Source organism: Chinchilla lanigera, unplaced genomic scaffold, assembly GCF_000276665.1.
Source record: "Chinchilla lanigera isolate Chin_1 unplaced genomic scaffold, ChiLan1.0 scaffold00038, whole genome shotgun sequence".
Lineage (NCBI taxonomy): Eukaryota > Metazoa > Chordata > Mammalia > Rodentia > Chinchillidae > Chinchilla > Chinchilla lanigera.
The window spans coordinates 1306202-1334140 of record NW_004955439.1 but is presented as its reverse complement, the minus strand read 5'-3'; the positions used below and the strand labels follow the sequence as shown (position 1 = coordinate 1334140).

General features: G+C 33.7%; 1 protein-coding gene across 2 annotated transcripts in view; it reads right to left on the bottom strand.

Moving 5' to 3' along the window:
- Positions 1 to 27939, bottom strand: part of Ahi1 (Abelson helper integration site 1) — a 183112-nt gene that overhangs the window by 126156 nt on the left and 29017 nt on the right. For both annotated transcript variants that reach the window (XM_005390486.2, XM_013517380.1), the window contains exons 10-17: positions 26311 to 26463; positions 21932 to 22064; positions 17475 to 17598; positions 13177 to 13406; positions 11539 to 11645; positions 8048 to 8166; positions 5693 to 5823; positions 3947 to 4087 (exon numbers count right to left, since the gene is read on the bottom strand). In XM_005390486.2, the coding sequence (XP_005390543.1) occupies positions 3947 to 4087; positions 5693 to 5823; positions 8048 to 8166; positions 11539 to 11645; positions 13177 to 13406; positions 17475 to 17598; positions 21932 to 22064; positions 26311 to 26463 (1138 nt within the window). The remainder of the gene's footprint in view (positions 1 to 3946; positions 4088 to 5692; positions 5824 to 8047; positions 8167 to 11538; positions 11646 to 13176; positions 13407 to 17474; positions 17599 to 21931; positions 22065 to 26310; positions 26464 to 27939) is intronic.

Below are 27939 nucleotides of genomic sequence, written 5' to 3'. Positions count from 1 at the left end.
AAGTAACTGAGCTAACACTAGTTCAGAGGAGACAATGCCACCTACTGAGAAAATAGGCTCATTACCTGGTATTATCAAAATGCTAAGAATTTCCCAAAGTAAAATTTGACCATACTTAAAATACTATATGTACATTTACTATATATCAATATTCAGGTTAGGTATTGGTAATAAAAAATGGACAAGTTTCCATCTTTGCTTCCTATAAAGTATAAAAATACAAAGACACTGGGCATAGTGGTGCATACCTGTGATCCACCACTCTGGAAGGATGAGGTAGGAGGATCACAAATTTGAGCCTAGTCTGGGCCATTTTCTGACTTCGCAAGATCCTATCTTAAAGTAAAAAATGAAAGAAAGGCTGAGGATGTAGCTCAGTCTGAATGCCCTGGATTTAGTTTCCAGTACTGCAAAAGAAAGTTTGATTACTAATCCCTGAAAAACTAACATTTTAAATGTTAATTTGATACACTCAACTGCTAATAATGCAGTTTAGTGTATCAAACAAAGGCACAGATTTCAAGATTTAAGCACTGACTCCAGTTACATAGGGGTAATAACAGCATCTGTGTCATAAAATTACTGTGAAAACTCGAATAATGTATATGAAGTGCTTCATATACTACCAAGAACACAGAAGGTGCTGTAATTATTTATAAATGTAGAATAGCATCCTACAGACTCAAGTAGACAGTATTAATATCTAACATTAATTGTTAAAGTCTGGCTTCATAAAATTGATTCAGTAGCAGTTTCTTCAACTAGTACTTTGTTATTATGGGAATCCTAAAAGTACATTATTTGTGGTAGTCTGTGACTAAATTTTGTATTACTAGATGATTAACCCTTTCAACACCAGGCAAATAAAACTGCCTTCTGAAAGTAGAAATCATATTTCTTACCAAAAAAAGCAAAAAGCCAGTAGAATGAAAGACTCAAGAGACCACAACCTGAACATATGCTTAACAGAGAAAGATGCTTGCTGGCTCTTTACAGATTTTGCTAGAACTGAAAGATGGATGATACATTTAGCTACCACTGTGGTCTCATTCGCAACTTAACTTACAAAAAAAATGAGCTTTGCTCCTTTTTCCCTGAAAATGATCAGAACCACAACTGTTTTGTGTCTTTTGAATTTTATACCAATAAAATTTCGTGTAAATCCACACATAAGCTTTATTTTTAGACAAGATTTTTTAAGCAAAATATTTCTGCATTAAAAAATAAAATGTAAGACAAAGATATAATATGATGATTCAATTAAAAATAATTTTCAATGATTCTGCTCTGTATTTAATGAGTAAAATATTTCAGAGTCTGAGACAACTCTTCATTTTTTATGAATCTATAACATTCACAAGAATTGTGCTAACTCTTGGATGGTTTAAGGTTACTATAACTTCTTTCTAAGCTTCCTCTTTTTAAAAATAGGCAGCAAAGAATAGGGAAAGTGTGCTGAAACATTATGAGTCTTAATTTGGTGGTAAAGGTATACTAGTATATAAAAATTATTTTCTAAATTCACTGCAAAAATCATTTTAATTTCATGTATTATGACAGACATTTAAATTTCTAAAATGCTCATGGAGACCATTTCTCCTTCACATTAAAATACATAAATACAACATGCTTTTAACTTAATGCACTTATTTTATAATACAAATGGCCTGAAATGGCATGTATTTTAATAAACGAAAGAAAAAGGCTAAACAATAGAATACAGCAGGGAGGGGATGTTCTTTTTCAGTTATGAGATGGTTACCAGCACATTAAAGTGTAAGTTCCTATAAAGGCAAGTGGATATTGATGGTGCCATAATAACAACTCATTTTATCTTTTGTTTTAATATAGTGTTTATCAGTCTACAGAGCACTTTTACTGTGACTACCTCATAGTATCCTCACAAATACCCTCTTAGGGAGGGCCAGTACTAATACTAGTAGTATCTTTTAATAGATAAGGAAATGGGGTCCTGTGTGGTGGCACACACCTGTAATCCTAGAACTCGGGAGGCTGAGGCAGGAGGATCACTGTGAGTTCAAGGCCCACTTGGGCTTGAACCATGTCTCAAAAAGGCAAAAAAAGGGCAAATAAATAAATAAATATATTTGGAAATGGAACTTCAGAAAAGGCAAGAGTTTATGTAAAGTCACTGAAGTAGGGCTGGGTGTGGTGGCACATGCCTGTAATCCCAGCACTTGGGAGGCTGAGGCAGGAGGATCTTTGAGAGTTCGAGGCCAGCCTGGGCTACATAAGTGAGTTCAAGGCCAGCCTGAGCTGCATAGTGAGCCCCTATCTCAAAAAAGACAACACCCACCAAAAAAAAAAAGTCACTGAAGTAACAGAACAAGAGCATAAGCCCTATGTTATTGGACTGCTGAAATACTTCAAATTTTCTGTTGTACTTCTGGAATGAACTTAGACTTGGTATCTCCAGTCTAAAACCCAAATTGGCAAATCTAACCACACTGTGCTAATCTAATGCTAAAATCCTTCTGTCAATGACAAAAAATAAACTGCTTGAACAGAAAAAGAGCAGATTTTAACTTGCATTAGTAGTGAAAATTTCAAAAGCCTAGAAAAAAATTAGACACTGAATGGAGACTGTTGTGAAACCTCTTAAGAGCCTGAGAAAATAACTATGCTGCCTATTTCTTATGTAAGAGTATATATGACTCTTCATTTATGTAAAGACTTGAAGTGAATACAACGAACTGTTTCAGGGTACATTCTGGAACTAGATGTCAGGTTTAGACATGGACTGATTTGGGAAATCCATTTAGTTTTTCCTGTTATCATACTGCATAGTTTCTGTTAACATGTGGTAGTAATATAAATCATATGCTATTGCCTGACAATTTTGTCATTCATGGTAGTATTTTATAAATTTAAATATGAATTACATATGTATCTTCTTTATAAAGTTCTTTAGAATAAGATAAATCTTGATGTTTTGTATTATTTTTGAAGATAATTCACCTAGAATTGACCCATTCTATGATAAAAATTTCAGGTTTATAAAAATTGTCTAATAACAGCACTTGTAATAGCATTAACCAATTCAATATATATTGACTTAAACTTAACTTTTTATATGTTATTAAAGCACTTTGCCCAAATAGTTCTACATTAAATATTATCTACATATTTACTTGTATATTTGTATAAATATGCAAGTATGTAAGTTATCCTAGCTTATAAAAATAGCAAATGATGATATATAGCATTCTAAACAAATCAGAGAAATAAAGAACTTTTAGTATAAGAAATTAATACATGAAGAAAACAATTTCAACTCTGAGGAAGACAGCATAGTATTGTAAAATAGAACTGTGAAATCCTGATTTTAGGACAAAAATTAAAAGAAATACATGAAAAATAACAAATTCAAATAATTCTTAGTATCCCACCATCTTATTCCTGAAAAATTATCCTGTTTTGCTTTGCTTATAGGATAGTATGATTTTCATTTTAAGTCTGAAAAACACACAGATTTCTAATTCGACTCTTGGTTTCACTGATACTTACTTCTTTTTGCCTAGTTTTTGTACTAAAAACTTTCAACCAGAACTTACAAAAAGTTTAGTGAAAAGAAAAGCATAGGAGATATTAATCCAACATGCAACTAAAACCATGAAACACATGTTCTATGAGTTATTTACCTTTTAAATTCAGTTAACATCATCTCAAATTATTTTTAGGTAAATTTAATTCATTTAAATGGGCTGATAATGTAATTCTGTGATTTTAACCTAAGACCACAATCATTAGGTGTACTTCTGCCAACACTTAAATTCCACACTAACTGCATGAAAAATAAAAACTATCATTATAATAGAATCTATTAAATCTTTCTGGTTGTTAGAGTCTGTTGGTTCAAAAGATAGAGTTCATACAGCTAACGATTTCTGGTGCAGAATAAATGTAAATGAATCATAGCACTTACCACTGAAGTCATAAATATAAATAATAATTGGCTCATTCTGCCCAAATGCACAAAATGCAGCCATATTTTCAAAAGGATGATAAGAAATGCCTCGAATGGGTGACTTGAATGGCAGGTCAGAATACATAGCTACTTGTTCCCCTAAAAACAAAGAGATTCAATAATTTGTACTGTATCAAGTATTTCTCATTATATGATTATTCTGCCACTTATGAAAATATGTATAGTAATAATGAAGCTTATATTACTTGCATGAAACCTCAAAATATAAGTATTTGGGTACACTTTATTAAATAAGAGTCATTATTTTGCATTCTGTTGGCCCTCTTTTTTGTATTTCTCAATTCAACCTCTTCAATAAGGCTACCAAGGCACAAAGTAACATGCTTAGAAGGAAGTACACGGGTATATGGCTATGCAATCTGACAGAGCTAGTAAATTATCATTAACAAAGAACTCTGGCGAAAACAAGTAGAGGAATTAACAAATCTCCAAACTGAAGAAATTCTCCAGTTAAAGAAGGATTGAGAGCCGGGTGTGGTGGCTAACGCCTGTACGGGAGGCTGAGGCAGGAGGATCACTACAAGTTCGAGGCCAGCGTAGGCTACAAAGTAAGCTCAAGGCCAGCCTGAACTGCATAGTGAGACCCTGTCTCAAAAAAAAAAAAAAAAAAAGAACAAAGAAGTATTGGTAGGGACTGCGTTTTGTAATCATTTTTTCCATGCAGGCTGTTTGAGGTTCCATTACTTGAAAGGTATCCATATTATGGTACAAAGATGCCTAAAGCAGAAGTCAGTAGAGTCTAGGAAAATCACTAAGAAGTCAAAAAGCAAAAAGATCTATTTATTAAAGGAATAGAGCTATTTTTCCTTTTCCCTTCCTTCTTTTCTCCTTTCCCCCATTCCAGTTTCTCTTTCCTTTTGAGCATTTGGGAAAAGGAAAAATACATAAATAAATATATATATACACACACAAGATAGTTATGCTACTAATTGTTATCAGCTCATTGTATAGAAAAGTTTATGTCTACATTGCTTTATCAATTTTTCATACCTATATCTTGTAATATGAGCAACCACTTTGAAGATAACAATATGCAATGTACTAACTAGTGTTACTCTCTTACAATCTTGTTTGGAAATTTTATACTATGTTTTTATTGTTTATTTTTCTTTTCTTTAAAATAGAAACAATGAAGAGAGCAACATAATGCAATATAATGCACCTATGGTAAAGCATGGTACAGGAAAAAATCTTGTTAAAAATGCTCATGTAGTTTTAATTTTTCTTTTGAAAAGTAAAGAGGAACAAGTGAACTACTTGATGTAATTGCTTATTTGAAAATACCTGAACTATAGTAATTTAGGTAATTGCTAAATAAGCTGCAGACATCAAAAACTTTCACAAGAATGTTTTTATTATTAATTAAAGAACACATGTAGTGAATATTTAACTATCTACCTAGTTACAACTCAGCTTATAATATTTTGTATTTTGTATTACATCTTCATTAAGTTCCAAAGAGCAATAGCATCTCATAAGCGAGAATAAACCCTGAATTATTATATGAAATTTTAAATGCATGGTGAAAGCAATACAGAACAGAATTTAAGTTTAGACAATAGGTGAGTTTTTATCCTGAAAAAACAATCAGAAACTTGGAGTCAGAATTTTCTTGAAATTATTCCACAAAATGACAGTTTTTACACTTCTTGAGACCTCCACTGAAGGTCACTAAATACCCACCTGTTTCTGGGTTCCAAACATACACTCTGCCATCTTCACTTCCAGCAAAGAGGTAAGTCCCACATGGTGTCAGAGTACTGTGAATCTTCTCCCGATAATTTGCTGCACCTAGAAATTTCCTTGCTGTTAATCTATAAACAACAGAAACAAATACAAATATAAATATACAAATGATGTAGTAGACATTCTACAGCAGAGATGGCTAACCTTTTAGAGTTTTCAATGATAACAAACAGCCCACTGCGGCACGCATGCGTGCAGTAGGTTTATAGCATTGTTCTAAAGTAAAGAGCTGGTCTCAGTGCTCAGGGAGTTTAGAATTTTGCAGGAAACAGAAGAAATGTATCAACATAAAAATAGAATGTGGATGCAGAAGGCACCACAAAAGAGCAACAATAACAGTAATTTGCAGATTTAGGAAAGACAGATTAACTCTAGTTAAGAAGACAGTGATTACTTTATGAAGGTGGCATCTGAATTGATTTCTAAAACATAGGTAGACTTTTTATGCTATGTCTTCTTCCACCTAGTGGATTTTTTAAATCATAAAGAAATACTTGATAAATACTAGAGAAAGTATTATTAAATAATATATTAAGTATGACATACAAGCAGATATTTTCACTTATAAATAATAAATTCAACACTTACTAGAAGTCAAGTAGAGTTAGATACATTGCTCTGCAACCTGTTCTTTTTACTTAAGAACAGATGATTAGTCATCTCCATAGCAGAAAATACAGATCCTACACTGTCACTTTAATGAATATGTATTATTGTTTAATAGTATCTTAAGAAATTTTCTATTGCTGGACAAAACTTAAGATGATTCCAGTATTCCCCTACTATGAACACGATTTCTGTGTACAATTTTTGTGTGTGTTATCTATATATCTGCATTGTTTTACAATTAATTTCTCAACACAAATTTCCAGATCTGTCGTTTCTGGGCCAAGCATTTCCAGAGAACTTGCTGTGTGCTATACAGTTTATTCCTCCACAAAACCACTGAGTATGGTATATAACTTCTCCTGTCTGAGAAATGAGTAAAGATAGGCACAGAGAGGTTAATCAGCTAGCAGGGGTGGAAAAAGCAGGGTGTCACTTTGCCTAAAAAGGGAATAAACAAAACTCCTTAGCCTTACGGTCTACTCTAGTTCTAATTTCTATTTCTAAAAATTCCCTCTCACTGTTCCAAGTCTAGTTAACAGCAGGACTAACTTCTCTGCCTTGAACATATATTATCTTTCCCCTAAATTTGATTTCATGTTATCCATTCTACTGAAAAATTGTTTTCTACATTCTACCCATTCTTCAAGGCTGACCTCAAATGCCAGCCTCTCAACAAAGTCTTTAACAATTATATTATAGTAGTCAGCATTATTGTTGCTGTAAAGAATATAATCTCTTTATTATATATTTATATTCATTAAAAACACATACTAGCACCTGCTGTCTGACAAGCATGACACAAATGCTACATATAGAAAAAAGAATAAGCAGATGCCAATCCTTGAAGATCTTATATTTTAGTCTAACTAAATGTTTCCAGTGCTATTTTGGAGGTGTGCAACTAGATCATGGGATAATCCTGCTACCATTCTTCCACTGTCCCTATGCCAGGGTCTTAGACTGTTCTATGTGAACATTAAGGGCTTAATGGTCAGTACTAAGAAGGTACTTGCAGAATCACATTAATATAAATTATGAATTTTCTTTTCTAAATACATTAAGGAAATCTAATAAAAGAGCTCTCTCTCATTTGTTTTATAGCAACTTTAACACTATTAGAAGTCCATGTTCATTTTCTCAGAATTCTGCTCTGCTTTTTATATTAAAGATATTTCCCCATATTTACCTTTATTTAGAAATAAAATAAAAACACATAAATTAATCGAAGGCCATCACCTTCAGTCCTTATTATATCATAATATTATGCTACACCAGTATCATAGAGCTAAAAGGTAGTCCCTCACCTAAAAGGTAGAAGTTTTTGTTTATAATTGGCAATGATTTCTTTTTACCTTAGCAATGATTTCTTTGGGTACTGCATCAAAAGCTCAGGCCACAAAATAAAAAGCAGCTGACTACATTTCAGCCTTAGAGCTGTGCACATTTGAGACCAGATAATTTCTTCTGGGGGGCCTTTTCCAATGAGTTCTAGGATGCTTATTAGTATCTCTGACCTTTACCCATCAGATAATAGAAACAACATCAAAACCATCTCCAGACACTGCCAGATATTCCTAGAGGGCAAAATTGCCTAGGTAAGAATCTCTGTTGCATGTTATCAATATAAATTCATTCATTATTTATTCTATGAGTACTTATTCTGTAGTAATAACATATACTTACATTCGGAGGTCCATTATTCTCAAAGTACTGTCTTTGGTATGGATTAACAAACGTTTTCCACTGGGATGGACCTCCAAATAACTTATTGGAATCCCCTTAAATTCAGCTTCTTTAAGTTCCTAAAATGATAAGAAAAATCACAAAATACTAATAGTGAAAAGTTTGTCTCATGCTATAAATTTTTTAAAAGTATAAAATTAATTGTAAGATGTCATTTTCAATTCTATTATACAGGATGCTTAAAAACTGTTAGCAAAAGGATTTCCAGAAACTTGTTTAAGGATGAAAAATTGTACTTTTATATTATGAAATACCACATGCAATTAGTATGTGTTTTTGTATGTTATTTACTTTCCCAAAATATAGTCAGCCCCCATAAACACTTCATACATATCTCCTAACACTACACTTCATCAGTATCACATAAAAAAAGCTTCCAATTTTTATAAACTTAAAAACTAAGTGTAGAATTAATTTGCAAGTTCTATCCAGCCTCAGACTTTTCTCACACACTTCCTCTTGTCTTAAGTATGGTATGTTATGGACCCCTTTAGTTTAAATTATAATTTGGGTTAGGCTTTTTTCTTTTGTTCTGTTGGCTATTTGAGGCAGCTACAGAAGATATCCAACTAATAATGTCAGGAAAGACAAACACTGAGCAAGAACCAGCATGCATAAGCCATACATAAGAAGAGTTACCTTTATACCTTACAACACACTAAAATACACTCTTAATGGATAAAAGATCTAAGTGTTAAGGCTAGAGACTATAAAACTCCCTGAAGAGAACATAAAGGAAAAGCTTCTCAATACTGGCTTTGGCTTTTTTTTAAGACAAGATCTTGCTATGCAGTTCAGCCTGGCCTGGAACTCATGGCAATCATCCCGCCTCCCCCCCTCCCCCCCCGCAATTGCTGGGATTACAGGCGTGCACCACCATGCCCTGTTTACCTTAGCAATGATTTCTTTGGGTATTGCAAGAAAAGTTCAGGCCACAAAAGCAAAAATAAATAAATGAGACTAAATCAAACTGAAAAGCTGCTTTCTGCACAGCAAAGTAAACAACAACATTAAATGGCAGTTTACATACCGGGAAAAATTATTTATAAACTATGTGTTTCTTAAGGGACTACTATCCAAAATTTATAAAGAACTCATAGGACTCAGTAATGGAAAAGCAAATAACCTGAGTAAAAAATGGGTAAAGAAATGAATAAACAAACCTCCACAGAATATATAAAAATGATCAACAAGTATATGCAAAGATGCTCAACATCTTGTAAACATCAGAGAAATGGAAATTATGACCATTATGAGATTATACTTTACACCTATTAGGACAGTAATCAAAAAGTCAAAAGGTAACCAGTGTTGTTAAAGATGTGGAGAACAGGTAACTTCTACCTTGCTGTTGGGAACACAGAATGGAAAAGCTATTGTGGAACAGTATGGAGATTTCCAAAGAAATTAAAAATACAACTACCATATGACCAGGAAATCTCCCTCGTGCAAATACCAATGGAAACAAAATCACCACCTTGTAAAGATATCTGCACTCCTATGCTCACCACAGTACTATTCTCAATAGCCAAGATATGGAAACAACCTAAATGTACAGGAACAGATAAATAGATAAACTATGATATATACAGGCACGCACGCGTGTATTATTTAGCCCTAAAGAAGAATTAACATTTTGCCATTTCCCATAATGCAGATAAGGGTGAAGGACATTACACTAAGTGGAATAAGTCAAAGAAAAGTACTGTAAAATATCACACAATCTCACTTATATGTGGAATCTAAAAAGTATGTAAAAAAAATCAACTGTACATTGAGAGGTTACCAGGGCTAGTAAGTAGGGGGAATGCAGAGATTCAGGCTGGTGGTACATGAGCTTATATGAAGTATTCCTTATATCAGCAACTCAGCCCTGCTACTAATGACTGATTTTTCTGATTTAAAGTCATAGAAAATAGTGAAACACTGACACAACGGATGGGGATTTTAGTGGCTAAACTATAGCAAATCTGAGGTGGGGAGGCACAGGTGAGGATTTGATCAACTGAAACAGATGCAAACATGCAAAATCCAAAACAAAACCGCACAAGTGTGGGGTATAAACTTGACAAAGCTTGGCACATCTAGTATTTGTATTATATAGTGATTTCCTCATATTTTTCTTTAGCACATTCATGTTCAAACTAAAAAAGCCCTTGTTTTGAAGATAATGTATGGCTGGTTAAGAGTATATGCAACAGCACATGGGCACTTAACCCTTAAGGGACAGATGAATGTAACTTAGCATTCCCCACACTGTTGACTGCATATAACCTTCAATTTGTCACAAAACATTTGCTGCTGTAAAGACAGTCCAGCTCATTTCCTAAGTATTTATTTTTGACTGTCTGAAGTAATGACTAAGATGTGGATTTTCAAGATAAATTTGTATCTCAGTATATAAAGGTTAAGAAAAGGAAAACATTTTATAATAAATGATAAACTCTGCACTGTACACTCAAAAGATTGAAATTGGTACCTTTGGAGACTTGCCAGTCCCTCCGGTATGTAAATAATTAGAAAGTTCTTTTCAAAGTGTGTGAAATTAGGCTACATGACAAACCTCAAGACGTCATTAATTTGATAGCTCAGATAAGAATAACTAAAAATAGAATAGAGTTTTAAATATAGATCTCATAGACACAAAGATTTAACTAAAGTTCATGGAAATTCTTTCTAGCTTAGGGTATCTTTTTTTTTACAGGAGGACAGCTACTGTCATAAGCTAGTATGAAAAACTCAAAAACAAGCATATAACGTGGTAGGCAGAAATTAAATTAATTTATATAAAACAAACTCGTTTGATGATTCTATATTTAACTAAAAAATAAAAAATATACACCAATAAAATTGCTTGCAGGGACCCTGGACATAATTATATACTGATGAAAGATAGCACTGCTGACAAGCACTGAGCATGCTGCTTTTGGAGAGATGATACTGGACCGAGAAAAGAATATAATAAAAAATACAGGTTGTTACTTACAGATGGTAATGTGATATTACACATATCGGCCTTTATCATAAACTTCAGCTAATGCCATAGTACAAATTGGGGCTCAAAAGACTAACAGTGGCCTTGCGGGGTATACCTCAGTAGTACGTACTTGCCTAGCTATGCAAGACCCTGGTTTGCTTTCCAATAGATGCACACACCTGTGCACAGATAAACACACAACCAAAAAATATAAAGTTTTTAAAGGACTGAAAGTGAACTTGCCAAAATGAAAGTCTTCACTGAATTGTCATAAATGAGCCATAAGGCAGAATGTAATAACTGATTAAATATAAATGACTCTGTAGGGACTGAGAAAAACAATTTTTTTAAAAGACAGAATGGAATGTCCTTACTTCCCATCTTAAAGTCAGCTGTTTTGATTGTTTTCTAATTTCCTTAACTAAATCCCCAACTATAAAATACGATTTCATACCTTATTGATTGTCCAGTGGTATACTGAGTTCTGCAAATCATTACCGCTGACGTAAGTATTCCACACAATAATCACCCCAGTGCAGTCTCCTGAATACATGTGATGACCTATTTAAAAAAGTAAAATTACTCACTTAGAAATATCACACATTAGAAACAGACAATAGTGAGTTGAGGGAACCATAATCCACGAACACAATCAAAGAAATGGAGGGCTATTAAAAAGTTTTTTTAGTTCAAAAATCCAAAAAAGCAAAATAACTCACATTCTAATCCTAATTATCTTTATATGAGTACTTCTCTTTCAAATTATTCTTGACGACATAGTCCCTTTGTCACTTGCTTGAATTTGAATACAAAAAGAAATGAGTATCTTAGTGCATGTGCATAAGGCTCATATTCCAAAGTTAAATTACTTGAGTTATGCAACATGCATACGTTGTATTCCTCATCTTCACCATTTATATATTCTGTCTTATATTCCCAGAAAATACCTATATTCTAAAATACACTGTTCATATAATACTTGAGAGCCAGAAAACCTCAATAAATGATAGGGAATGAATAAAAGAGTAAGTAACCAGTGTTAGCAGTTTAACATCAATTCTGAGTTAAACTATCTTCAAGTTGAATGGGACTGCAGAGACCATTAAGTTCAACTTCACAGGCACTCAGGAATAGCTTCTCCACCATTACTGGCAGATGGCTACTGGGCAGCTGTGAATTTAATATTTTACAAAACAGCTTATTTAACTAGCAAGCCACTCCATGTGTTAGAAAGTTGCTTCTAATTCTGAGCAAAGAAAAATCTGTCTCTGCAGCTTTGGTCCCATCTCTATCTACTGAAACAACACAGGCCAATTGCCCCTTTTCTCATACTTGGATATCTTATGGACAAATATTTAAAAAACTATCCTTCTTTTGTAACATGAGATACTTCTATTATAAGTTTGCAGATACCTTTCTATTTAGGGCCTTTCTAAATTTATTAACATCCCTATAGATGAATGGAGTACATCAGCAACATTATCATTTTGATCTGGATCCTCTTTTATAGCTATAGCCTAAATGCCTAATTTCTGAAATTTAAAAAGTGATTAACAGATACAATAAAATTTCTATTCTTTCAGCCAATCAAATAATCTACATTTTACATTTTAAAAATATCCATATTACTTATATACTAAGAGAACCCTTTAAATAATTACAATTTTTCCTTTTATATGTCTGTGCACTTTTTAAACAATTCTGTTGTTACATTTCACATATATATGTGCAACTTGCTTTGGGGATTTTTTTTGTCTCCCTCAATCTACTCTTTAATTTCAAAGATCCCTAAAAATAACTTACTAAGAAGATAATTTAATCTAAATGAATACATTTATAAAATTTGATACTTGACATTGCTAGAGCAAAGATTAACTGAATTTAAATGTTTAGAAATTAAATAACTTTAAAATTATAAACAACTCCCTCAGTGAACTCATTTGACCTGCAAAGTAAGAATAAACCAAAATGTGCATAAGTAATAATCCATTTTATAACATCCTTCTTAAGGTTCGATAACTATTAGTGAAATAAAAAAAAAATGAACTCTTCATGCAGCTAGCTTTCCTTTGGAACATATCCTCTAACATACCTTCAGCATCAAAACACAGAGAATTGATAAAACTCTTGTGAGCATCAAATTGGTGGACCAGTACAGCAGAACTTTCTCTCATATCAACTTTCCATATCCGTATCACAGAATCATAGCATCCTGTAACCACCAGTTCTCTTACAGCTGGATGGAATTTAGCCGTATAAACAAAAGTAGGATGAGGCAACACTCTCAAAGTATTTGTATTATTTATTTCATTTTTCCATATCCTGGAAAAGGATAAAAAGTTACACATTGCTCCTGAAAGGCAGAAATGTAATCGTTTTTATAAGAACCAATTTATCCAACAGATGGCAAGGACCAGTATTTATCACAATAAAATTATGATGATGATCACATATTTGATGGCTACAATTCTTCACATCTTGACAAAGCCACTTCCTATTATCAAGTGTATATCTATTAGTTGTATTCTGCTCTGTAAAACTAAAAATTACACTTTTATTTAGGTATCTACTTTTTAAATCTACCTATTTTTGACATTGATTAAACACACACTGAATAGTTGGTAATATATATATATTTAAAAATATGGGGGAAAATAAATGACATCTCACTTAGGTTGTGTATACTGCTTCTGCAAACAGCTTAGTAGTAGGAGTTTATTGTTCTGTTTTGTTTTGTTTTTTCCAGTACCGGGAATTGAACTCATGACCTCGTGCTTGCCAGGCAGGCGCTGTGCCACTGAGCTAAATCCCCTGTCCCAGTAGTTGGTGTTTAGAGAACAGGATACTTCATCAACTTTTGTATTTGTAATTTTAAAGCTCACATAACAAAGATGACTATTCCAAAGACTTAAAAGTCATATTGAAATCGATCTGAAATCTTGAGTAAAATAAGATTAAAATAACATTTTGATAGAAAACAGACTATTCTAAATTGAGCATTTCCTTTCTGTTTAACATTCTCATTATGTTTTTCTCTAATGGTTGATTTATAAAAAATTTTTTAAGATTATAACTCCTACAGTCTAGACCAAAGAGTAAACTCCAAGAGTTGAACTATCTTGCTAGCTATTTCAAATTTCTAGCAATGTGCAAAAATAGTTAAAATCTATCAATGCACAGGTGCTATATAAATATGGAACAGTGACTTAAATTATTAGAATTAGAGGAATATATTATTTTTTGTTATGAGGATTTATGTTTATCTTTTTAATTACTAAGAAATCAAATTAAGTTATTTACAAAATTATAAAGGGAAAAATACAGTCGGCTATTCAAGAATAATATTCTAGGAGTTTTCTCAGTAATTCCTTAAAATATAGGATATGGTCTTTAATTATAGCATCAAGAATCCAAACTAATAATGAAGGAAGGGAAAAATCATGTTTTTAAGTGAAAATAAAGCATGTGTATCCCTGAAAAAACATTTTTTCCACAGTAAAATTTTCAATGAATGCATACTACATGAAGTAGGATACTTACTAAAAGAACAAAACTGCTAATTTGAAGGGAGTATTACAATAATTAAAAGATAACCTCAGCTGCTTACTAATGAATCTTTGCATCATAATTTTAAATACTATATAACAAGCAGAAATGAGGCAAACACATCTTCAAAATAGCTCAATACATTAGAATACACATAGTATTTAAAAAATAAAAATGAAGCTTTTTGTGTAAAAACTATTATCAAGGATGGCTTTTGTTACCCAGGTAATGGTAGAATGAAAGATTGAAAAGAAATAACAGATTTGGAGGAAAATCAGGCTGCTCACTGAGAAAGAGGAAACACACATTCATAAAGACTGGATGAACACACACACAAATTATTAGACTTCAAGAAAAAAATACCAAAGTTAAAACAGTACGTATCAGAGTGGGCATCATGGGGACACGGGCCTGTAAGAGAGCCATTACACATGGAAAGTCTTTTCCATTGCATTAAAAGATGCTGATTTGAGAACAACACAGTTCATTCTGGAAATAACTAAAGGGATTTAGGCCAAGACCATATGGCAGAGAGCTAGTCAGTGGGAAATTAATGCTTAGAGACACCAACAATAACGTGGCAGTGATTCCCAGGAAAACAACGAGTAGACATGGGCAGAAACCCTCAGTTCTCCACTTGTGAGCGCGAACAATTGTTTTTTCTTTTTCACTTGAGTTTATTTATTATAAGCATTCTTAAATCTCTTTCAAAATCTTCCTTGTTTTTTGATTTTAGCCATGCTGCTTCTCTTTTCATTGAGTTAATACTTCACAATATTTTTATGATACAGAGAATCCAAATTGATACCAATTTTCAAGGATAGAAAAACATACTTCACTTTAATATACTATTTATTATTTGAGGAAACCAAAGATAGCTTCAAGAAATGGTCAAATGTGAGCTAAATTTACATGACAATTACGGGCAGCTCACAAAAGGTACTTAATGAATTTCTGGTGAATAAGGCAGGAAGGAGAGGAGTGGAGCATCTAAGTATAGGAGGAAGTAAGGTAAAAGGGCACTCAGATGCCAAAGGTAGGATGTTAAGGGTATTTCAAAACATTGTGTAGGTCAGGCAAAGGGCACAAAGAAAGGGTATATGAGAAGAATGTAAGGTTAATCAATGAGGGAGGGATATGGCTATTATGCCATGCTGAGCTAGTGGAATACTTTCCAATGGGCAATGCGTACTGAAATGCTTTTAAAAGACAAAGCATTATGAAAGAGGGTTTTGAACAGGTAATTTTACCACAGTGGAGATAAAGATGAACACAGTTATAGACAGTAGGAGGGAAACTAGAGGGAAATACAGGAACCTCATGTCTGTCTAAATTTGACTGCAAACTAAAGGCAGCCAACTAATAAAGGTTGGAAGACTGACTTAGTGTAGAGAAATGGGAGAATGGTAAAGTTTGTGTCTGCTGCCAGATGAATGAGAAAAAGGAGCTGAAGAAAGGTAAGTAAAAGATTCCTCAGCAGGAATGAGAGTGCACGTGATTCAAAGACTTACAAATCCATCCTCACACCTCAGTGGAGTTATGTATTATTCTCTAGCATTACCTGGTGTCAGACAGGATGGCTGTGCTAAAAGAAATAACCAGGTAAGCTCCTGAGGATTTTGGTAAGGGGGACTAAGAGTAGTTTCCTGATTCAACAGAGATGAAAGTCAATTGTTACCCTTTGCATTTAAATATAAACTAAGCATTTATAATATCTTGATCAATTCGACACCTTATATAGAAAAGCAGATTAATGAGATTAGGAAAAGGGACCCAGAAACAAAAAGTTACATTACATTATAAGAGAATAAGATGCAATAGATGTAAATGATAGTAATGTGGTTCGGTTCTCAAAAGGCTCTTACATATCACAAAAACTGCAGAAAATGTCTGTGAGAAACAAGTTAAACAGAGTATATAAAAATGTTTTGAAACAACTAATTTGAAGGCAACAATATGCAATGTAACAATCGCTGAATTCCTATCATCTTGTTTGGTGAAACTCTGTATCGTTTATAATTTTTTTGTTTTTATTTTTAATTTTCTTTAATAGTTTGATTAATCTTGCATTCTTACATCTGGTAATCTGACCAACTTCGATGAAGATAAAAATACGTAATATAACAACCACTGTTAATTCCTATCATTTTGTTCTGAAACCCTATATTGTTCTTGTTACTGCTTTATTTTGTTTTTGCCCATGTTGTTGGCACTTTTGCTAGTGTTCTTTAATTCTCCTTAAAATGAAAAAAAAATTGAAAACCTGTCTCAGTATTTTTAGAACACAAGCAAAGTAAGACAAGAAGCTAAAACAAAGTGTAAGTGAACTTTAGCAATCAGCTTTTAAAATGTTTCACTGTGACATAAGTTGAAACAATATAATTTCAAAATGATACTGTGAGAATGCAAATATTTAACATCTGTAACACTTACAATATATACCTATTTATTTCCTCTACATTTATGTCATGAGTTCTACTACATTCCAACCCCCACATCTAGCCAATAGTGAAGACAGGATCCCTGCCATCAAGAGTTTATGTTCTAGGAAAAATCTCAAGTGTTTAATAACCTCATCTCAAAGTGTTAATCAAACAATTTAAAATATCTTTTAAAAGTGGAAAGCATCAGAAACACTATGTTGCATTAATAAGAGCTACTTGAGAAAAATGCCTTCAAGAAACAAGTTTTAGTACTATTTAATTAGCCTATATGTTTACGGTGTTCATCATAGATAAAATATAACTGTAGCATAAGGGTATTTATATCACTTCATATTTGCTTAGATTTCTTTAACAGCAAAGAAACTATACACAGCAGGCATACAATTATAGAGACACTAACCTGGCAGTGCCATCTGATGATGAAGTAAGGATATAGCGATCATCTTTTGACCAGGAAAGGTCATAAATGATATTGAGGTGACCACACAATTCTCTCATGAAACGTCCAGAAGGAATTTCATATACTAATAAAAATATTTATAAATCATTAGGTTTCTAGACAGAGCATCTTTAATCCAATAATATATAAATACATAATTTACAATAATGTAGATATAAATTAAGCAGTATGAAAACTGTATTTTCATACTGCTTAATTTATGAAAGCAGTATGAAAGGTATTCCAAGTACAAATAAAATTTCAAAATCTACTTAAGAACAGTTTTTTTGTTTGCTTAGGAATAAATTTTACACAAAATTTTGATATCCTAAAATTTCATAATAAATACGCTATCAATTATTCTTCTCTCTTCAAAGAAATCCCCTATGAATCTTTGACAGTTAATTTGTTAGTCAAATAATTAGTATCTACATTTTAATTCATTTCAAATACTCTATAATTTTGTTTTATGAATGATTATTTTACTTGAAAATCAACTAAATGCCAACCAAAATTGTAATTAAAGTAATGAGAAATTTAAACTTAATTACTGTCAGAAAAAATTTCAATACAAAGTAACAGTAAGGTTATCAGCAGCAACTCAATCTGATAGACAAAGCACAGTGCTATTATATGCTTCACACACAAAATTTGTAACACATGAACAAAGCTTCCAAGTCTCTACCTCCACCTAGTGGTAAAACCAAGTACCCATGAACCACAGCACTAAGAAGTTCAAAAGTACTGAAGAGCAAACCACCAATCTTGGAAAATCTGTTCCCCCATGAAAGCAACAAGAACATTAGCAAAAAGTCTAAAAACAATGTTTCAGAATTCTGAAAATTAAGCACAGCTTGGAAGAATCTGATGAGTATTTATTCAAGAAAAATGAATGAATTTCTCTAAGAACACTGAGCTTTTTGGTATTTTTTAACTTACTCCATTTCTCTCTTGACTTCTAAAATAGCCTTAAAAACTAATGAAGATCAGGAGCCTAATAGTCTCTAGATCTTGTAGAACAGGTCTGTATGTATATGTATACAGGATAGCTAACATAGTTGTACTACTGTCTTCTATTGCTTTACTGAAAGGAACAGTTAATGATTACTTGTTTGATCAATCTTGCATATCTCTATTCGTTTTTCTGAGAAACCACTCTGAAGATATCAATATGTAATACAACAACCATTGTTAATTTCCTACAACTTTGTCGGTAACTCTGTTTTGTTTGTATTGTTCTTATGCTATTTTGTAAATGGATGTCTGTCTGTTAATATGTTTTCCTTCTTTTATTTTTAAAATAAATTTTAAAAAAAGATTTAAAAAAAAATAGATTTTGTAGAATAGGTCTGCAGAACCCTAAAGCTCCATCCCAAAAGACATCTGTTTGACAGCCTGATAGCTCCACGAAAGGCTCCGTTCTCAGGCCTGGCTTTACCTGGCCTGGCTCAATACACACGTTATACAAGCAGCCATCGCTCTAGAGCGCACGTTGAAAAAATGAGCGGCATCATTCAACGCTGCGGTTGCCTCTGGTGCTAAAAGCACTAGGGGCTAAGGAGAGGCTCACTAACAAATTTAAAATGAAAAACCTGGGAACAAGACGGCCCTACATGGTCTTGAAAATCTCCAAAATACTGTATATCTAAGACTCTAGAAGGATTCCCACGCATGTATATAAAGAAAGGTCTGTGTGCATAGCCAAGCAAAACCTAAAAGGCTTTATCTCTCACTCCAGCTGACCCAGGGAGACTCTTGAACAAAAAGGAAATGAAGGCAGTTTTTAATTGCCTGCTAAAGCTCTGAAAGGAGAGCCCAATATACACATATACACAGACAGTCCCCTGGAAGAGGACATCAGATCTATGCACTCGAAAGTATTTAAGAAAAATCTCTGTCTACACCATCAGCTGACACTTAACCTCAGTAGAGACTACGCTGACAACTACATGACAGTGAATAAAGACTTCACAGAATTAGCCCAAGAAAGTCACTAAAGAAACAGCAACAATAACTAATCGTGGGTGGATGAGAGGGGCCAAAAAGAGAAACATGATTTCCAGAGCTGCTTCGCTGGCTTATCTAAAATATCCAGTTTTCAAGATAAAATTATGAGACATGGAAAAAAGAAAAACCAAGCAAGAGAAGTATAACCTATGAACAGGAAAAAAAAGCAGTTAATAGAAACTGTCCCTAGAAACTGAGGAATCAGCCAGGCATTGCTCTTTTACAACAAAAACCTTAAATTCACTATTATGAATATGTCCAAAGATCTAAAGAAGAGCCTATCTGAAGAACTGAATTTTAAAAATTATTTCTTATAAAAACCCAGCACCAGTAAAGAAAAAGAAATGACAAAAAAGGATCAAAGAAAAATTTTGGACTTAAAAAGTACAATCATTGAAATAATTCACCAGAGGAGCTCAAAAGATATGAGCAGGCAGAATAATTACTGAAATTGATGATAGGTCACTTGAAACTATCTAATCTGAAGAACAGAAAAAGAATGAAGAAAAATAAGTATGCCTCAGAGACCGAGGGACACTATCAAGTCTATGAGCACAGGCATAATGGGGTCCCAGAGCATGAAAAGAAAAGGGCAAACAGAAAATGGGAAGCAACACTGAGTAACACCCGAATTTGTGAAAAATATTAATCTGAAAATTAACAAACTAAACAAATTTCAAATTTAGACACAGCATAATCATAATCATAAACCAAAGACAAAGATTCCATCTTCTGGTTTTTGAGATTTAAGCAATACATACATCTAAATCCATAGCATTCTGAACAATTAAGTATAATGGACTGAGTTTATCACAAAAATTTAAAAGATATAAATCAGAATGAAAAGAATTCTTTCATTAACCAAAAGAAAGAAATCACTACAGCATTAATTTTTTTTTTTTCTTTTTTTTTTAGTATTTCTGAAACAAGATCTCGCTATGCAGTTCAGGCTGGCCTTCAGCTCACTTTGCAACCCAGGCTGGCCTCAAACTCATAAGATCTTCCTGCCTCAGCCTTCCGAGTGCTGGGATTACAGGTGTGTGCCACCACGCCTAGCTAGCATTAGTATTTTGAAGCATGTTTCCCAAAAGTCTTTGCCCCTTTGGTTTTTGGTGAATTTTAAATCAGCACAGTGATTAATTAAGCTGCACAAATAATTTTGTATTTTAAAAATATAATATTATTTCATGGGAAGGAATATTGATTTAATAAATGCCAGTGAACTCAATTAGGAATCCCTGCTGAAAAAAAGTAAATCACTATATGGTATGATCAAAATATACAATGAATATCTAAATTAAAAAAATTACAGTGAAAGACACATTGCCATTAATTTGAACACATTAATTTGAACACAGTTATCCCATTGTTTTGGCCACTTCTGAAGCACTTCCAGAAGTCCTCTTCTGTGAGTGTCTTTACGAGGCATGATAAAAATATAGTGAATGTTGCTGCTGAGTGCCATCCAATGTAAAGGCAGGCTCATAAAAACATAATGGTGTGTCGTCTTCATCTACCTTATTCACCGGATCTGGCACCATGCGACGTACGGCTCTTCCTCAAGTCAAAATGATCATGAAATATTCTGAATCAATTCAGGAATCGAGGTAGCCACAACGATGCAACTAAAGACTCTGACAAAAACGCATTTCCAGAGCTGCTGAAGAAAGTGGCAAAACGATGGGCTAAGTGTGTTTAAGGCAGGGTGGGGGAATATCTTGAGAAGGATTTGTGACAATATGTCTTTCACTATAATACATTTATTAAAATTTAAACACGCACTTCACTTTTTGATTACACCTTATATAAACTGAGTATGTAAAATTTATCATAATTCAGTGCTTAGGGCAGATTTGGCTTCTTCCTGTTGAAAAGCCAGTTTTCATTACTGAGCCAAAAATAAGGGACTAAATTTGATGCTTCTAGAACAGTATGATAACACTTGCTAAAAAACCTAAAACACTCTACAGCTACAGAAATAATCTTTCTTGAGATTATTTGCTACTTGCCAATCATAATGAGAACTCTTCATCTAGGTCCTTCTGAGGCAATCCCTACTGTCTAGTGCACAAAAAAATCTGTGGGCTCTCATAATTCAAATTATCACTGCTACCATCTAACTACATAGTGCAAAATTCTCCATGAGAATAATCCTTCAAGTTTCTAAATTTCTGTAAAGTAAAAAATGTTTTCAAAAACATTTCTTGCATGTTTAAAAAAATTAACATCTTTCACTTAATATTCTCACTTTACTTCTCAATGGTTAAGAGTATAAAAGAACTATTTCTTTACATGAAGAAATCTGTCTTCTTTAATGTACTAGAACTAAGGATTACACAAGATTTCAATGAATTTTTAAACCAACCAATGTCTGTTACATGGAGTACAGTCAGATCAAACAGATTTCTCACATATGATTGGATATCCATCCCGGCTGGCACAGGCTGCTGCTAATATTCTTCCATTGTGGGAGAAATCAAGACAAAAACATCCTCGCTCTCCTGCATTTAGTGAGAATAGGTGCTTGTTTGGGATACGGCAAGCCTAAAAAACAAGTATTGTAAAAATATGAATTAAGAAAAATTAAAATACAAAGGCTAGTTGCTAATCTCAATTACTATAGTAGGTTTTTAAAACCACTATAATGTTCTTTTACTACATTGCTGAGAAGTAATAAAAAAATCCTAACTTTCTAAACAGAATAATACTCCATAAGATTGTGAATCTGTTCATTTCTAATACTTATGTCACCTAAAATATGAATAAAAAAAATTCAGTATATAATACTCTGAATCTTTCACTGCCACACTGCTTTTATACAGTCACAAAAAAGAACGTGTGTCACATTTTTTATCCCATGACAGCAACTAGTAAGTCATTTTTGCTCAGATGACAAACTTGTTTTAAAACTATAAATGCCTTCTATGTCCTAGCCTAAGCCTAGGATGCATGAATGTTCATTCGGTTCTCTTTTTTTCTCTTAAAATAACCATCCTTTGTGACTCTTTCCAAAATATACAGCAGTCTCCCCCTTTATCTGTGGTTTTGCTTTCCATGGCTTCTGATTACTATTGGTTAAGTGTGGTCTGAAAATATTAAGTGGAAGAAAATTCAAGAAATAAACAATTTTATGAGGCCAATGGCTTTAAAATTTGCACCACTTGAAGTACTGTGATGAAACAGTACCATCCTATGTGTGGGATCGGAATTATCTCTCTTCATTCAGCATACCCTCATTGTATATGATACCTGCTCGTTAGTCACTGAATAGCTGTGTTGGCTATGAGATTGACTATTATCAATCTCAGTATTTGTGCTCATGTTAATAGTTCCAAAGAACAAGAGTAGTGGAGTTGGCAATTCACATACAACAAAAAAGAAGCTGTTCACTGCTTCCTTTAGGTGAAAAGGTAAAAGTTCAGACTTCAGAAAAAAAATCTTATTCTGAGGTTACTAAGATCAAGAATAAGAACAAACTGTAAAGGAGGAAAAAATTTGTGCTCATTTTGATGTCATACTTCAAACTCCAAGTTACGGCCACAGTGAGTGATTAATGCCTAGTTAATGTGGAGACGACATTACATTTGTAGGCAGAAAACATGAACAAAAAATGTGTTCCAATTGATATATTATATCAAAAAGCACAGAGCCTACAGGAAGATTTTAGTAAGGGATCCCCTAAAAATAAATGACACCAAACCATTTACTACAAATAAGAGATGGTTACATTAGGGCCAGGGGTATAGCTTAGCGGCATAAACGCCTGCCTGGCAAGCCTAAGGTCCTGAATTCGATTCACAGTACCAAAAAAAAAAAAAAAGATGGTTACATAGAATCTAATTTAAACATTAAACCTTATCATAGCTATGTCTGTAGGGAGAAAGATAGTCTATGAGGAGTTCAGTACTACCTATGGTTCTGAGCATCCACCAGAGGTCTAGGAATAGATCTCTTATAGATAAGACTACTATATGCTCCAAGTAATCATCCCATATTTGCTTCTCATTCACTAACTGCATTAATATTTCTCAATAATTTCTATGTTTTCAGTACCTATAACCTGATAAAACTAAAATTTTCTGGGTATTACTATCAACTGTTGAAAATACTACTTACTTTTATTTTTCCTAATTTTACCTCTTTAATCTTTAGTGGGGCTTAGTTCCTGTATTTGTTGATATTTAAAAAGTTGAATTAATCATATACTGGGTTGTTACTGCATGCCATGAGTGCTGGACCTTATTACAGATGGCCCTGAATATATTCATTATTGCAACCCTGTGAGTAACTAACATTAACTAAGAATAACCATTATTAGCTAAATATAGCTAGTAAGGATTATTCCAAGGGTCAAGCCGAGCTTAAAAGGCCTTGTCAAAGATGTTAGGATTAATTTCTGGGTAGGCATCAAGTTTTTGACAAACAGCATCAGGATTTGGCAGCCCAGGAAGCAACATTATGACCTACTAGGCATGGGAAAAACTCAACAGACATCTGTTATACATCGATAATGTACCAGACACCACGATGCTCATTTCTTTCTTCCATCCTCTGACCAGATGATTAAGAAAAGGGAGCAAAGGATAAAAAGACAGAAATTGAGGGAGACGTCAGGAGGCTTTGTAACTGCGTACTGCTGTTCCTAGAGTGTAGCTGAGGTAAGTCAAGCAGACCACAATCACTGACGCCACTCTCCTGTTATCTGTATTCTCACGGTTTGACATTGTGTCCTCACCCAGAATAAGCACTCGGTGAGTATCAGAAAATAACAATAAAAATATTCAACTGCTCTGAATACCACCCCTATCCCCACACTCTTACTACTTTTTCAGCCACTAAATCATGTAGGGTCTTACTTTCTAACCCTATGTTCATCTCTTACTCTTTCATTTTCAAGTTTAGACCCTAATCACCTCATATATCATGATCAAATCCCATCCATACATTACTCTCATTTTAATGTATCTTGTTTCAGAATCCACCATATGCCATTCCCAGCATTAGTTTCTATTAAAATAAGATTGTTATCAATGTGTCTCTCCTATTCAAACCTACCATCATTTCTCACATTCCATACAATCAAGTATTAAGCTCCACACACTCCACCATGTAAACCTCATCTGTCACACTGTATCTCAGACAGACTGTGGTTTCTGGCTAGCCAAGTGTCAGACGGTCTAATGAACACAAATGATCTTCACACATTTGCAACTGTACCTCCATATGAAATAGTCTTCTCCTCCCTAAGCTGGCCATCCCAGTGAATGAACCCACCCACTGAATGGACCTACTTCTCCATGCTCTTTCACCTTCTTCTTTTTTTTTTTTTTTTTTTTCTCGTCTTTTCTTCCGGTACCAGGAATTGAACTCATGACCTTGCGCTTGCCAGGCAGGCGCTTTGCCACTGAGCTAAATCCCCAGGCCCTCACCTTCTTCTTTTTGCAATTCTCAAACTTCCTTAGTTTCAGGCTACTTCACAGTCAAAATATTTTTGAGGAGTTCAAAAAGTTTTTGTTTGTGGGGCTATAATGATGGATATTTATCATTGTAGAAATTAAAATGGAAAGTTTAAAAAATATTTAAATACAGTAGCAATTAACATAAACAATGTTTTTATGAAAAATAACTACATAAAATAGGTTTGTACATTTTAAAAATTCTCCTTAATCTGGCTTAATAAAGCTAGATATTCAGGACTACTGCATTCACTCTTCTGATATCTCATATGTCATTTGGCCTCTAGAAAACGATAGCATATGCTTGTGACAATGAAAGTGAAAAAGAACTAATAAGTTAGAATCATTATGAAAAGAGAATGACTTCAAGAAATCCCTGGAAGGATCTCAGGAGTCCCAGGAGTCCCAAACTATATCTTGAGAACTACTAATTCATGTAATTATATTCATAGCTATTTTTTCCCGCAAGACCACCTGCTGAACAGCCCAGGGACTGTTTTCTTCTTTCCCTAGCTAACAAGGAAGGTTCCCCAGGGTATCATCTAAGTGTTGGTCTCTCCATAATACAGGCTGAATATCTTATTCAAAATCCTTTGGACCAGAAGTATTTCACATTTTGGAGTTATTTTGAATTTTGGAATACTGGTTGAACATCTTTAATCTGAAAAACCAAAATCCAAAATGCTCTAAAATCTGAAGTTTTTTAAGAATTTTGGATTTTGTATTTTCAGATTAGGGATGCTCAACTTGTGTTATGTTTCAAGTATTCCCACACCAATACAGTGGTTTTAAAATGTATCTGTAAAACTGGTCTCTTTTGCGCTTGCCGGGCAGGCGCTATGCCGCTGAGCTAAATCCCCAGCTTGGTTCCATTCTTAATGGAAGCAAAAAATTTCTAAACCTGACTGCTAATGTTTTTCTAACATTGCAAAAAAGGCTAAGTAAGAAAACTTTGGTAAAAGTTTAAATGCTGTTCAAATTGTAGTAAAGGGATATGCATATATATTATCTCCATCAAGATGTGATGCAGGAAGAAACCAGGATTTATATGAATTCATAAAGTTTAAGAGATACAGCTCACTGGGCGTGGTGGCGCATGCCTGTAATCCCAGCACTCAGGAGGCTGAGGCAGGAGGACTGGCCAGCCTGGGCTACAAAGTGAGCTCAAGGTCAGCCTGAACTACATAGTGAGACTCTGTCTCAAAAAGACAAAACAAAAAAAAGAGATATAGCTCTTACAGGCATCAAAAATCTATGGTTTGTGACCATATGTGAATCTATGGTTTATAAGGTAGCAAATATTTAAATGAATATAGTAATATTAAACACTTCACCTGTCCAGGTAGTCGTTTCCACTCTACTATTTCCTTCGAATCTTCTAATCCAGGCTCTGTGTCCACTGAATTTGACTCACAGTGCTGTTCATAACATACTGGTTTATCTTTCTCTTCCTGAAGAACCATCACAGAGCGGTAAGATGGCTTTACCTAAAAATACATAGAAAATGAGAAAATTTATATCACGTTCACCTTTTTGTCTTGTTTAATATACAGTATTTTAAAAATAACAACACATTTTATCAAAACATGATCCAGAAAAAAAAAAGTCTCATTTTTATTTATACAGGATTCTAAATAAAATAAAATCAACTTGAGTCCTATAGTCAAAAAGCCTTAGAGTTTGGATAACAGATCCCAACGGTTGCACAAAATGATTTTAATAACTCTGTTCCTTTGTTGCTGCTTCTTCATCAACACTTATCTGCTGTTATGCCATAGCTCTTACATAATGTATGCTATCTGGCTTAAAAAAAAAAAAATCACAAAATTAATACCATAAAAGTCTGAAGTTTTAAAAATCCTCATTTCCTGTCTTTTTAAATTCAATTCACACAAATGCAAACCAACACTGTGGTGACAGTACATAATATCAGCTGCAGAAGGTAAAACTGATCTGAAAGATTAATATAACAAAAAATGAGACAAAGCAAACGTCTCTCAGTTTAGATCTAAGTCTTTGCTAAGATCATTTATATTTATAATATTAATCTTTAGAAAACAGCATTAGAAATACTATTTATTATTTGAATATTTCTATTGTAAAATATGTAATTCAGAAGTCTGCCAACTATAGTCCACATACCTAGGCTGGTCTACTATCTGTTAATATAAATTATTTATTTATTTATTTGCAGTACTGAGGAGTGAGCCTAGGGACTTTGGCCTTCACCCTGAGCTACATCCCCAGCCCTTTTGTTTGTTTTTTTAAATTTTGAGAAAGAGTCTCACTAAGCTGCTGAATTGTTCATGCTGGGCTCAAATTTGCAAGGCTTTTGCCTCTGCCTCTCAGAGTGTTGGGATTACAAGCACACACTACCACACTTGGCTTGTAAATAGTTCTATGGTGACATATCATACCCATTTGTTTAGTTAGTGGCTACATACATTTATATAGCTACTTCCACAATACAAAGTTGAGTACTTGTGGTAACAAATATATGGCTTGCAAAGCCTAAAATATTTGCTCTCTGTTTATAAGAAAAATATTTTCAACCTCAGCTTTGAGAGCTTGTTTGGAGGTTCTAGCAGGGGAGCGCAGCTACTCGTATACCCTTGACCGAGGAATGGTCCTCCTCTATCAGGGGTGGTGGTCCTCTTCGACCAAGCACGCAGCTTCGGGAGGGATGCACATGGAGCATTGAGGGAGGAAGGGGACACCTGCCTAGCCAGCCAGATCAGCCGAACCAACCCTGGCGATCAATGGGATGACAGATGTCGCAGTCAGATCTCCCTCACATCCTTCAACCTCAGCTTTAAGTCATCCTTTTATCTTCACTTTTAAAAAATCAAATTATAGCATTTTTACTAGCCATAAAATATACATTTAAATTACAATTTAAATTATCTCTTTAGTATCAACTGTTACTGGCTTAATATACAATCTCTGAAGGCATCTTTCAATTA